At 36.4% G+C, this 14831-nt stretch overlaps 1 protein-coding gene across 1 annotated transcript in view; it reads left to right on the top strand.

The window, feature by feature from the left end:
* The window catches only part of LOC136581798 (vomeronasal type-2 receptor 26-like), a 57132-nt gene that overhangs the window by 29778 nt on the left and 12523 nt on the right, over positions 1–14831 (top strand). Inside the window, exon 4 of the mRNA XM_066582421.1 lies at positions 14014–14226. Within this exon, the coding sequence (XP_066438518.1) occupies positions 14014–14226 (213 nt within the window). The remainder of the gene's footprint in view (positions 1–14013; positions 14227–14831) is intronic.

The following is a 14831-nucleotide window of genomic DNA, read 5'->3' on the forward strand; positions in this document are numbered from 1 at the left end:
CTATCTATCTATCTATCTATCTATCTATCTATCTCCATAACTATCCATCTATCTCCATATCTATCTATCTCCATATCTATCTATCTATCTATCTATCTATCTCCTATCTCATGTCTATCTATCTATCTATCTATCTATATATATATATATATATATATATATATATATATATATATATATATATATATATCCTATCTATCTTTCTATCTATCTCATATCTATCTCATATATATCTCCTATTTATCTCCATATCTATCTATCTCACATCTATCTATCTTTTTCATATTTATCTATCTCATATCTATCTATATATCTTATATCTATCTATCTATCTATCTATCTATCTATCTATCTATCTATCTCTTATCTATCTGTCTATCTCATATCTATCTATCTCATATCTATCTATCTATCTCATATCTATCTATCTATCATGTATCTAATATCTATCTATCTCCTATCTATCTATCTTTCTCATATCTATCTATCTATCTATCTATCTATCTATCTATCTATCTCTTATCTATCTATCTCATATCTATCTATCTTATATCTATCTATCTCTTATCTATCTATCTCTTATCTATCTATCTAATATCTATCTTTCTCATATCTATCTATCTCACATCTATCTATCTAATATCTATCTATTTATCAATCTATCTCATATCTATCTATCTTTCTCATATCTATCTTTCTCATATCTATCTATCTCATATCTATCTATCTTTCTCATATCTATCTATCTATCTCCTAGCTGTGTCCTATCTATCTATCTCATATCTATTTATCATCTATCTCATATCTATCTATCTATCTCATATCTATCTATCTATCATGTATCTAATATCTATCTATCTCCTATCTATCTATCTTTCTCATATCTATCTATCTATCTATCTCATATCTATCTATCTATCTATCTTATATCTATCTATCTCTTATCTATCTATCTTATATCTATCTATCTCATATCTATCTATCTTATATCTATCTATCGCCTATCTATCTATCTCTTATCTATCTATCTAATATCTATCTTTCTCATATCTATCTATCTCACATCTATCTATCTAATATCTATCTATTTATCAATCTATCTCATATCTATCTATCTATCTGTCTATCTATCTTATATCTATCCATCTACCTCCTATCTATCTCATATCTATCTATCTATCTATCTATCTATCTATCTCCATATCTATCTATCTCATGTCTATCTATCTATCTATCTATATATATATATATATATATATATATATATATATATATATATCCTATCTATCTTTCTATCTATCTATCTATGTCATATCTATCTCATATATATCTCCTATTTATCTCCATATCTATCTATCTCACATCTATCTATCTTTTTCATATTTATCTATCTCATATCTATCTATATATCTTATATCTATCTATCTATCTCTTATCTATCTGTCTATCTCATATCTATCTATCTCATATCTATCTATCTATCTCATATCTATCTATCTATCATGTATCTAATATCTATCTATCTCCTATCTATCTATCTTTCTCATATCTATCTATCTATCTATCTATCTATCTATCTCATATCTATCTATCTATCTAACTCTTATCTATCTATCTCATATCTATCTATCTTATATCTATCTATCTCTTATCTATCTATCTTATATCTATCTATCTCATATCTATCTATCTTATATCTATCTATCTCTTATCTATCTATCTCTTATCTATCTATCTAATATCTATCTTTCTCATATCTATCTATCTCACATCTATCTATCTAATATCTATCTATTTATCAATCTATCTCATATCTATCTATCTTTCTCATATCTATCTTTCTCATATCTATCTATCTATCTATCTATCTATCTATCTATCTATCTATCTCATATCTATCTATCTTTCTCATATCTATCTATCTATCTCCTAGCTGTGTCCTATCTATCTATCTCATATCTATTTATCATCTATCTCATATCTATCTATCTATCTCATATCTATCTATCTATCATGTATCTAATATCTATCTATCTCCTATCTATCTATCTATCTTTCTCATATCTATCTATCTATCTCATATCTATCTATCTATCTATCTTATATCTATCTATCTCTTATCTATCTATCTTATATCTATCTATCTCATATCTATCTATCTTATATCTATCTATCTCCTATCTATCTATCTCTTATCTATCTATCTAATATCTATCTTTCTCATATCTATCTATCTCACATCTATCTATCTAATATCTATCTATTTATCAATCTATCTCATATCTATCTATCTTTCTCATATCTATCTTTCTCATATCTATCTATCTATCTATCTCATATCTATCTATCTTTCTCATATCTATCTATCTATCTCCTAGCTATGTCCTATCTATCTATCTATCTATCTATCTATCTATCTATCTATCTATCTATCTCATATCTATTTATCATCTATCTCATATCTATCTGTCTATCTATCTCATATCTATCTTTCTCGTATTTATCAATCTCATATCTATCTATCTATCTATCTATCTATCTATCTATCTCTTATCTAATCTATCTATCTATCTCCTATATATCTCATATCTATCTATCTATCTATCTATCTATCTCATATCTATCTATCATGTATCTAATATCTATCTATCTATCTATCTATCTCATATCCATCTATCTTTCTCATATCTATCTATCTATCTATCTATCTCATATCTATCTATCTCATATCTATCCATCTATCTTATATCTATCTATCTAATATCTATCTTTCTCATATCTATCTCACATCTATCTATCTAATATCTATCTATTTATCTATCTATCTCATATCTATATATCTCATATCTATCTATCTTTCTCTTATCTATCTTTCTCATATCTTTCTTTCTCATATCTATCTATCTTTCTCATATCTATCTATCTATCTATCTATCTATCTATCTATCTATCTATCTATCTATCTATCTTTCTCATATCTATCTATTTATCTATCTATCTATCTCCTAGCTATGTCCTATCTATTTATCTATCTATCTATCTCCATATCGATCTATCAATCTCATATCTATCTATCAATCTCATATCTATCTTTGTCATATCTATCCATCTATCTCTCTCTCTCTCTCTCTCTCCCTCTCTCTCTCCTATCTGTCTCTCATCTCTCTCTCCTATCTCTCTCTCCTATCTATATCTCTCCTATCTATCTCACTCCCCTATCTCTCTCACTCTCCTATCTCTCTCACTTTCCTATCTCTCTCACTCCTAGGCATAGTACATTTATGCTATCATAAATGGCATGCGTGCGAGCGTCGTCGACAGTTACGCCTACCCCACACATAGATCGTTTGATTTCCATCATTGCCACTAATTCTCTAACTTCCCGATGTCGTAGAAACATGAATTTTGGCACGAGCATTAATTATGTCATACATAGTAAAAGCTAATAGGTCCCAACTCGATTACTCAATTCTCAGCGCAAAAGAATTAGCGTCCAAATTTTACGTACGAAATCTAATTCTCTCACTTCCCAATGTAATAGAAACTTGAAATTTTGCACGAGCATTGATTATGTCATAAATAAGAAAAGTTAATAGGTACCAACTTGATTATTCAATTCTAAGTGCCAAAGAATTAGCGTCCAAATTTTACGTACGGAATCTAATTTTCTCACTTCCCAATGTCATAGAAACTTGAAATTTGGCACGAGCATTGATTATGTCAAAAATAGGAAAAGTTAATGGGTCCCAACTCAATTATTCAATTCTAAGCGCAAAAGAATTAGCGTCCAAATTTTACGTACGGAATCTAATTTCTCACTTCCCAATGTCATAGAAACTTAAAATTTGGCACGAGCATTAATCATGTCAAACATAGCAAAAGTTAATGGGTCCAAAATCGATTATTCAATTCTAAGCGCAAAAGAATTAGCGTCCAAATTTTACGTACGGAGTCTAATTTTCTCACTTCCCAATGTCATAGAAACTTGAAATTTGGCACGAGCATTGATTATGTCAAAAATAGGAAATGTTAATGGGTCCCAACTTGATTATTCAATTCTAAGCGCCAAAGAATTAGCGTCCAAATTTTACGTACGGAATCTAATTTTCTCACTTCCCAATGTCATAGAAACTTGAAATTTGGCAAGAGCATTGATTATGTCAAAAGTAGGAAAAGTTAATGGGTCCCAACTCGATTATTCAATTCTAAGCGCAAAAGAATAAGCGTCCAATTTTTACCTACGGAACCTAATTCTCTCACTTCCTGATGTCATCTATATATATATATATATATATATATATATATATATATATATATATATATATATATATATATATAAGGAATGTATGTCTGTCTGTCTGTCCTTTTTGCGTTACTACACCATTCATCTAATCCCCATGAAACTTTGGAAAGTTGTTGAGTATACTCCTGGGTAGATTACTGGCATAGTACATCTATCCTACGATAGGTGGGGCGCGTGCGAGCATCGTCGACAGTTATGCCCCCCAGACAAAGATCATTTGATTTCCATCTCAAGCACAAAAGCAAAAGGCATTACGAGCAATGGGATGTGTGTTCAACCACAAAATGATGCATCCGCCAAACGTTTCGCAAGACAATTGCTGGATATTGATAATGCTGAGGTAAAATGAAAGCTGTGCTGTGATTGGTTGCTATTTTTTATACTGCTGTGGTAACATGAAAGCTGTGCTGTGATTGGTTGCTATATATTATGCTGCTGAGGCAACATGAAACTTGTGCTGTGATTGGTTGCTATATATTATACCGCTGAGGTAACATGAAAGCTGTGCTGTGATTGGTTGCTATATATTATACTGCTGAGGTAACATGAAAGCTGCTGTGCTGTGATTGGTTGTTATATATTATACCGCTGAGGTAACTTGAAAGCTGCGCTGTGATTGGTTGTTATCTAGATATATATAAAACGAATGTATGTATGTATGTCTGTCTTCGCAGCAACGCGCGACGGGTAAGCTAGTCTATATATATAAAATTGAATGTATGTCTGTCTGTGTGTCTGTCTGTTTGTCCTTTATGCGTTACTACACCATTCTTCCGATCGCCATGAAACTTTGGGAAGTTGTTGAGTACACTCCTGGGAAGATTACAGGCATAGTAAATTTATGCTATGATAAATGGCGCGCGTGCGAGCGTCGTCGACAGTTACGACCCCCCCCCCCCACGTAGATTGTTCGATTTCCATCATTGCCACTAATTCTCTCACTTCCCGATATCGTAGAAACATGAAATTTGGCACGAGCATTGATTATGTCATAAATAGGAAAAGCTAATAGGTCCCAACTCGATTATTCAATTCTAAGCGCCAAAGAATTAGCATCCAAATTTTACGTATGGAATTTAATTCTCTCACTTCCCAATGTAATAGAAACGGGAAATTTTACACGAACATTGATTATGTCATAAATAGGAAAAGTTAATGGGTCCCAGCTCGATTATTCAATTCTAAGCGCCAAAGAATTAGCGTTCAAATTTTACATACAGAATCTAATTTTCTCACCTCCCAATGTCATAGAAACTTGAAATTTGGCACGAGCATTGATTATGTCATAAATAGGAAAAGTTAATAGGTCCCAACTCGATTATTCAATTCTAAGCGCAAAAGAATTAGCGTCCAAATTTTACGTACAGAATCTAATTTTCTCACCTCCCAATGTCATAGAAACTTGAAATTTGGCACAAGCATTGATTATGTCATAAATAGGAAAAGTTAATAGGTCCCAACTCAATTATTGAATTCTAAGCGCAAAATAATTAGCGTCCAAATTTTACGTACGGAATCTAATTCTCTCACTTCCTGATGTCATCTATATATATAAAAAGGAATGTATGTCTGTCTGTCTGTCCTTTTTGCGCTACTACACCATTCATCTAATCGCCATGAAACTTTGGGAAGTTGTTGAGTACACTCCTGGGAAGAGTCCTGGCATAGTACATCTATCCTGCGAGCATCGTCGACAGTTATGCTCCCCAGACAAAGATCGTTTGATTTCCATCTCAAGCACAAAAGCAAAAGGCATTACGAGCAATGGGATGTGTGTTCAACTACAAAATGATGCATCCGCCGAACGTTTCGCAAGACAATTGCTGGATATTGAGAATGCTGAGGTAAAATGAAAGCTGTGCTGTGATTGGTTGCTATATATTATACCGCTGAGGTAAAATGAAAGCTGTGCTGTGATTGGTTGCTATATATTATACTGCTGAGGTAACATGAAAGCTGCTGTGCTGTGATTGGTTGTTATATATTATACCGCTGAGGTAACTTGAAAGCTGTGCTGTGATTGGTTGTTATCTAGATATATAAAAACGAATGTATGTATGTATGTCTGTCTTCGCAGCAACACGCGATGGGTACGCTAGTCTATATATATAAAATTGAATGTATGTCTGTCTGTGTGTGTGTCTGTTTGTCATTTATGCGCTACTACACCATTCATCCGATCGCCATGAAACTTTGGGAAGTTGTTGAGTACACTCCTGGGAAGATTATAGGCATAGTACATTTATGCTATGATAAATGGCGCGCATGCGAGCGTCGTCGACAGTTACGCCCCCCCCTCACACACATAGATCGTTTCTTTTCTATCATTGCCACTAATTCTCTCACTTCCCGATGTCGTAGAAACATGAATTTTGGCACGAGCATTAATTATGTCATACATAGTAAAAGCTAATAGGTCCCAACTCGATTACTCAATTCTAAGTGCAAAAGAATTAGCGTCCAAATTTTACGTACGGAATCTAATTCTCTCACTTCCCAATGTAATAGAAACTTGAAATTTTGCACGAGCATTTATTATGTCATAAATAAGAAAAGTTAATAGGTCCCAACTTGATTATTCAATTCTAAGCGCCAAAGAATTAGCATCCAAATTTTACGTACAGAATCTAATTTTCTCACTTCCCAATGTCATAGAAACTTGAAATTTGGCACGAGCATTGATTATGTCAAAAATAGGAAAAGTTGTTTCTGCAAGAGACCCATTTCAAAGAAGCGGCTCCCCAGAGATTCCCCCAAAAAATGTTTGACAGATGGTTCTTCAGCAACCATCCTAAGAGTGCTTCAAAGGGGGTAGCAATTGCACTACATCCCTCAGTACCCTTTATCGAGATAGGGAGCCTCTCTGATCAAGAAGGCTGCTTGTTATTTTTAAAGGGCAAGATTCTGTCAGAAACTTTTACCCTTGCCAATCTCTACGTACCTAATAAGAACCAAGTGTCCTGGCTGATAGAAGCACTAAGAAAACTCTCAGTCTTTGCAGAAGGCAAAATAGTCATAGGAACAGACCTTAATCTGTCACTAGACCCTCTTTTAGACGCATCTTCTGGGAGATCTCAGATCTCTCAGAGAGCGCGAAAAAGACTCCATAAGGCCCTGAGCGAGTTAAAAATCTCTGACACCTGGAGGACCTTGAACCCTACAGGCAAGGACTATACATTTTATTCTGCCCCCCACAAATCTTTTCAAAGAATTTATTACATTCTCACTTCTACATCACTAATCCAACACCTAAAATATGCTAACATAGGAAACATAACAGTCTCCGACCATGCCCTATCTATCAGCTTGGCCCCTCCATCACACAAGGCCTGGAGCTGGAGACTAAATGAAAAATCCTAGAGAACCAAAAAGCTTTGGAGAATATCTCCACCCATTTGAAAAACTATTTTAAGGAAAATCAATTTAACTCGGAAAAATATCCCTTAGTGTGGGAAGCCCACAAGGCATATATAAGAGGCATCCTTATTTCTATCGGCTCCGCACAGAAAAAACAAAAACTCAAAAGAATAGAGGACATTCTAGCACAAATCTCCAAATTGGAACAGGTATCTAAACAAAACAAAGTAAAAGAATCCCAACCAGAATTAACAAGCTTAAGAGAACTGCTTAAAGATATACTAAATAGTAAATTCGCAAAATCTTTCCTATATTATAAACATCAACTTTTTGCCCACGGTAACAAGGGAGGCCGACTCATGTCCTCCTTAATAAAAAAAAAGCTAGAGGAAAAACACACATACATAAAATATCTGACGCAGAAGGAAAGACACACAGTGAAACCCCAAGGATAGCAAAAACCTTCCAAAAATTTTACTCACAACTATATAACCTGAACCTAGGAGAAGGCCAAACTAACGAAACAAAAAACAGGAAACTAAGCGAGCTGCTTGCCTCCCTGGACCTTCCCCACTTAAACCAAGCGGAAGCAGACTCCCTAACCGCGCCAGTCACATTAGAGGAAGCTACTTCTGTAATAAATAGCTTTTCTCTTCACAAAAGCCCAGGCCCGGACGGACTTCCCCTAATTTATTACAAAAAATTCCAAGACATACTCCTACCACAATTAACCCTATCTTTAAACGCACTATTAGGCCTTAGTCACACGGGCGCATCGGCACCCGTACACCGGCGCCGATGCGCCCGTCTGACTGTCAGTGAGAGGACGGACGTACCTGCAGACCGCCGTCTCTCTGCAGCGCTGGAGGAAAGAACATGTGACCGGCTCCATTGCCGGTCATGTGTTCTTTCCTCCAGCGCTTCAGAGAGACGGCCGTCTGCAGGTACGTCCGTCTTCTCACTGACAGTCAGACGGGCGCATCGGCGCCGGTGTACGGGTGCCGATGCGCCCGTGTGACTAAGGCCTTAATGAGAGCACTACTGCCGAAACAGTCGCAAGAAGCCTATATCACACTTATATACAAGGAAGGGAAAGATCCCCTATCATGTGGAAGCTATAGGCCAATCTCTCTTTTAAATTTAGATATCAAACTATGGGCAAAAATCCTCTCCAAGCAAATAAACAGATTTATTCCCGCTTTGATAAATGAAGAACAGTCCGGTTTTGTCACAGGAAGGGAAGGCAAAGACAACTCGACTAGACTCCTTCACATAATCAGCTATGCCAAAAAACAAAAAATCCCCTTAGTCTTTCTAGGTATAGACGCCGAAAAGGCGTTCGATAGGGTAGATTGGAATTTTATGCGAGCAGCCTTAATAAAATTTAATTTCCCCCCCCCCCCCGCCTAATCGAAGCAATTTTTACTCTATATTCAAACCCCTATGCTAAAATTAAAGTAAATGATTCCTTTTCACCACCCTTTTCGATCTCCAACGGAACTCGTCAAGGCTGCCCTCTTTCCCCAACCCTCTTTATCCTTTCACTAGAAATCCTGCTTCAGCTGATACGTCAGAGTGAGGATATTCAGGGAATCCGCCTAAAACACCTGTCACTTAAATCCGTAGCCTTTGCTGACGATATCCTGTTCGTTCTCAGCAACCCAGAACAAGCTCTCCCAATCTTAAAAAACATCCTCAACCTCTATGGATACATCTCCAACTTTAAAGTCAACGAAGCTAAGTCAACTATACTAAATGTACCTCTATCCCCTGAAATCGCTAAAAAACTAAAAAGAACCTCAGGTTTTACTTGGTCAGAGACCTCTATAGAATACTTAGGTGTCAGGATAACAAAAAATCTTGATCACCTATTCGACAGCAATTTTGTCCCACTCCTAGAAAATATCTCCTCGTCCTTGCAAACATACGACCTACCAGTAATTTCATGGTTTGGCCGGAGAAACCTCCTACAAACATACGTTGTCCCTAAGATCTTATATAAAATGCAAATGCTCCCAATCTACCTCCCGGACTCCTTCTCTAAACAGATCAGATCAAAATTCTCCAAATTTATTTGGAAACATAGGAGACCCCGTCTTACCCACAACTTACTGACACAGAAAAGAGAATTCGGGGGTATAAATTTGCCGGACATGTATCGATACTATAACGCAATTCAACTAACCAGATGGCTAGAGCTAACTAACCCTTCAAAAAATAAAATAGTAAGAAATTTAGCGCAAGCCACCTATGGTAAATATTTCGTAAGAGACATGTGGTTTCCCATACAAAAATCTTATAGGAAGTCCACCTTTGATCCACTCCTGAAAGGTGCATGCAAGATTTGGGATACTCTCCGAGCCGACCTAGCACCACACCCATCCCCGGCGGCCCCTCTATCCCTGATACCAGACTATTTGGGAGTAAATTTAGACCCTCACACAGAGAAATTATGGTCCGCCTTTGAGACGCTATCTATTACCGACCTCTGGGTAGCTCGTATTCCCAAAAGTAAACAATATATAGAAAACTTACTCTCACAGACAACATTACCACCACTCAACGCCTTATCCTACCACCACATATACAAAATTCTAGAGAAATTTAACCAGGCCTAAACCTTCTTCACGCTCATACACAGAACTGGAGCGAGTGATGACAACATGCAGCAACTCCAGCAGGAAACTTTCTCAAATCAAAAAGAAATTTATCACACCGCAAGTAACAAGCAGACCAGCTTACATTCTCTCCTGGGAGAAGGAGCTCAACATTAAGCTTTCGGATGAGGACCTGAGAGTAGTGTTGGGGAGCTCACATGGTCACTCCACGTGTGTTAGGCTTCAAGAAAATCATTTCAAGCTATTAACAAGATGGTACAGGACCCCAGAGTGGCTCTTCGCCTACAAATTGGCTGACTCCAATCTTTGTTGGCGTGGTTGTGGCCAGGTGGGCTCCCTATTACACATCTGGTGGACCTGCCCAGTAATAAGGCCCTTCTGGGACCAAATAGAGTCTAGGATCCAAGAAATTATCGCTAGCACCTTCAAACTTCTCCCTGAATATATTATTTTAGCCAAACCTTCTTCAAGCTACAAACCTAGTAAGACTAATCTAATTACCCTCCTCATAACAGCCGCCAAGGCAGTAGTTCCCACAAAATGGCTAACACCTGATATACCTACAATAAATCAATGGCTAGCCAAAGTAAATGAACTTTGCAGATTTGAGGAACTTACAAGTAAGACCTCCAGAACACATGACAACTTCCTACTAACCTGGAATCCATGGGTGACAAAAATGTCCCCCAACCACTAATAAATCTAGGGACCACTAATGTCCATTGAAGACCCCTAATAAAAAGTTCGGTATCCCAGAGCCACACACAGTTACTGATGCTTACACGTGAACATCCCCTTCTTAGAACGAGGAGCAAAATCCCTCCCCTTCCCATACCCTCCCCCTTACCCCCACTCAACCTACATCTTCTTCCCCTACTTATATTGCTTTTTTATTATTCACTCCTTTAGGACTGTTCAACACTTTCATATCTAAATGCTATTGGATTGTTAAAAATGTTAAGAAAAGTGATTATTTGGACTTTGTCTGAAATGAACATGCATTATAACCATGCTGACTATCTTTTCAATGCCTATACCATGTATGTCATTTTCTTCTTCTTTAACGCTTTAATAAAGAAAGTATTTACAAAAAAAAAATAGGAAAAGTTAATGGGTCCCAACTCGATTATTCAATTCTAAGCGCAAAAGAATTAGCGTCCAAATTTTACGTTTGGAATCTAATTTTCTCACTTCCTAATGTCATAGAAACTTGAAATTTGGCACGAGCATTGATTATATCAAAAATAGGAAAAGCTAATGGGTCCCAACTCGATTATTCAATTCTAAGCTCCAAAGAATTAGCGTCCAAATTTTACGTACAGAATCTAATTTTCTCACTTTCCGGTGTCATAGAAACTTGAAATTTGGCACGAGCATTGATTATGTCATACATAGGAAAAGCTAATGGGTCCCAACTCGATTATTCAATTCTAGTGCCAAAGAATTAGCGTCCAAATTTTACGTACGGAATCTAATTTTCTCACTTTCCGGTGTCATAGAAACTTGAAATTTGGCACGAGCATTGATTATGTCATACATAGGAAAAGCTAATGGGTCCCAACTCGATTATTCAATTCTAGTGCCAAAGAATTAGCGTCCAAATTTTACGTACAGAATCTAATTTTCTCACTTTCCGGTGTCATAGAAACTTGAAATTTGGCATGAGCATTGATTATGTCATACATAGGAAAAGCTAATGGGTCCCAACTCGATTATTCAATTCTAGTGCCAAAGAATTAGAGTCCAAATTTTACGTACGGAATCTAATTTTCTCACTTCCCAATGTCATAGAAACTTGAAATTTGGCACGAGCATTGATTATGTCATAAATAGGAAAAGTTAAAGGGTCCCAACTCGATTATTCAATTCTAAGCGCAAAATAATTAGCGTGCAAATTGTATGTACGGAATCTAATTCTCTCACTTCCCAATGTAATAGAAACTTGAAATTTGGCACGAGCATTGATTATGTCATAAATAGCAAAGTTAATGGGTCACAACTCGATTATTCAATTCTAAGCGCCAAAGAATTAGCGTCCAAATTTTACGTACGGAATCTAATTTTCTCACTTCCCAATGTCATAGAAACTTGAAATTTGGCACGAGCATTGATTATATCAAAAATAGGAAAAGCTAATGGGTCCCAACTCGATTATTCAATTCTAAGCGCCAAAGAATTAGCGTCCAAATTTTACATACAGAATCTAATTTTCTCACTTTCCGGTGTCATAGAAACTTGAAATTTGGCACGAGCATTGATTATGTCATAAATAGGAAAAGTTAAAGGGTCCCAACTCGATTATTCAATTCTAAGCGCAAAAAAATTAGCGTGCAAATTGTATGTACGGAATCTAATTCTCTCACTTCCCAATGTAACAGAAACTTGAAATTTGGCACGAGCATTGATTATGTCATAAATAGCAAAAGTTAATGGGTCCCAACTCGATTATTCAATTCTAAGCGCAAAAGAATAAGCGTCCAATTTTTACCTACGGAATCTAATTCTCTCACTTCCTGATGTCATCTATATATATATATATATATATATATATATATATATATATATATATATATATATATATAAAGGAATGTATGTCTGTCTGTCTGTCCTTTTTGCGTTACTACACCATTCATCTAATCACCATGAAACTTTGGAAAGTTGTTGAGTATACTCCTGGGTAGATTACTGGCATAGTACATCTATCCTACGATAGGTGGGGCGCGTGCGAGCATCGTCGACAGTTATGCCCCCAGACAAAGATCTTTTGATTTCCATCTCAAGCACAAAAGCAAAAGGCATTACGAGCAATGGGATGCGTGTTCAACCACAAAATGATGCATCCGCCGAACGTTTCGCAAGACAATTGCTGGATATTGAGAATGCTGAGGTAAAATGAAAGCTGTGCTGTGATTGGTTGCAATTTCTTATACTGCTGAGGTAAAATGAAAGCTGTGCTGTGATTGGTTGCTATTTCTTATACTGCTGAGGTAACATGAAAGCTGTGCTGTGATTGGTTGTTATATATTATACTGCTGAGGCAACATGAATCCTGTGCTGTGATTGGTTGCTATATATTATACCGCTGAGGTAACATGAGAGCTGTGCTGTGATTGGTTGTTATATATTATACTGCTGAGGTAACATGAAAGCTGCTGTGCTGGGATTGGTTGTTATATATTATACCGCTGAGGTAACTTGAAAGCTGCGCTGTGATTGGTTGTTATCTAGATATATATAAAACGAATGTATGTATGTATGTCTGTCTTCGCAGCAACGCGCGACGGGTAAGCTAGTTATATATAAAATCAAGCACAGTAATATTGATCCTATTATGTGTAATATATATACTTTTATTGCTTGATAAAGGCTTAATTGTTTCCAGCAGAGTCCCTTCTCGGGTTCCTGTGTTACCCAAATGTGTAAGATATCATGAAGATTTATAGGCTAGTATTAAATTTATGAGAATTGGTGGAGTATTTATAACCATCTCATGTGAGCCTGTAGTTTGTGGGGTCTCCACAGCTGAGCTATCAGTAAAGTGAAGTAAAGCCATCACTAAAGGGAATTATCTATTGATAATATTGTGAGAAATTGTGACGCTTGGTTACTATTTTTACGCATATACTTTTTACTGAATTCTTTTTTTTAAAAATTTAATAAAAGTTATATTTTATGTTAGTTCTCTGATTCCCTTCGGTAACAAACTGTAATTAAGAATCAAATTTTGATTCACAGATAAGTCATAATTTGAAGCATTTAAAATACCGGGGACATGCTGCCATCAATGAGGACGGAGAGCTGGAAACTGAATATCAAATTAATAACAATATTATAGTCAATGGAACGTGGCATAAAACTACCGTCTGTGTCTTCCTGCCGTACACTTCACGTAAAGATTGGATTCCAATCAACGACAGTTTAATTAAATGGAAAACCATCAACAATGAGGTGAGGCGATGTTACCATAATGGGATGAAATTACTCAAACTGTTTTTACTGAGATGTTTCTAGAGCAGTCATCTCCAACTTATGGATCTGTAAGGGGTGCCTGTGTTGCACAGGATATATTTATTGGTTGTGTGCCCCTGATGCTTTATATGCCATGGAGCTGCAGTCAAAATGGAATAGAGAAGGTACTCCAGGGTAGGGCCGCTCCTCTTAGATTGTTATCTCTCACCAGTTTCCAAGAGGAGGGTAGAGTTTTTGGTGGGCTTGAGATCTAGCAGAGAGCACGGCTGAGATTTCCTTTATTGCTAGCCAACTGAATTGCATGGGTGACCCACCGATCACTAAGGGAACATAAGCATCTCCTGACCAATTCTTTACATCTTTCTGCACTGTGTTATCTACCCCGCCATCTCCTCGGCTGTTGGCCTGCTCCTTGGATGCTGCACCCAACCTTATGATCCAAAATCAACTTTTAGTGAACGTCGGAAGTCACATTCAACCCAAAAATGAAGGACAGAAAGTTTTAGGATAGGGCTATACTGTGACCTTAATGGCAACACATAATTACAGCTGAAAATTGCTCAAGCATCATTGTGATACGTGTG

The sequence above is a fragment of the Eleutherodactylus coqui genome, chromosome 11 (genome assembly GCF_035609145.1).
Source record: "Eleutherodactylus coqui strain aEleCoq1 chromosome 11, aEleCoq1.hap1, whole genome shotgun sequence".
Classification (NCBI taxonomy): Eukaryota; Metazoa; Chordata; class Amphibia; order Anura; family Eleutherodactylidae; genus Eleutherodactylus; species Eleutherodactylus coqui.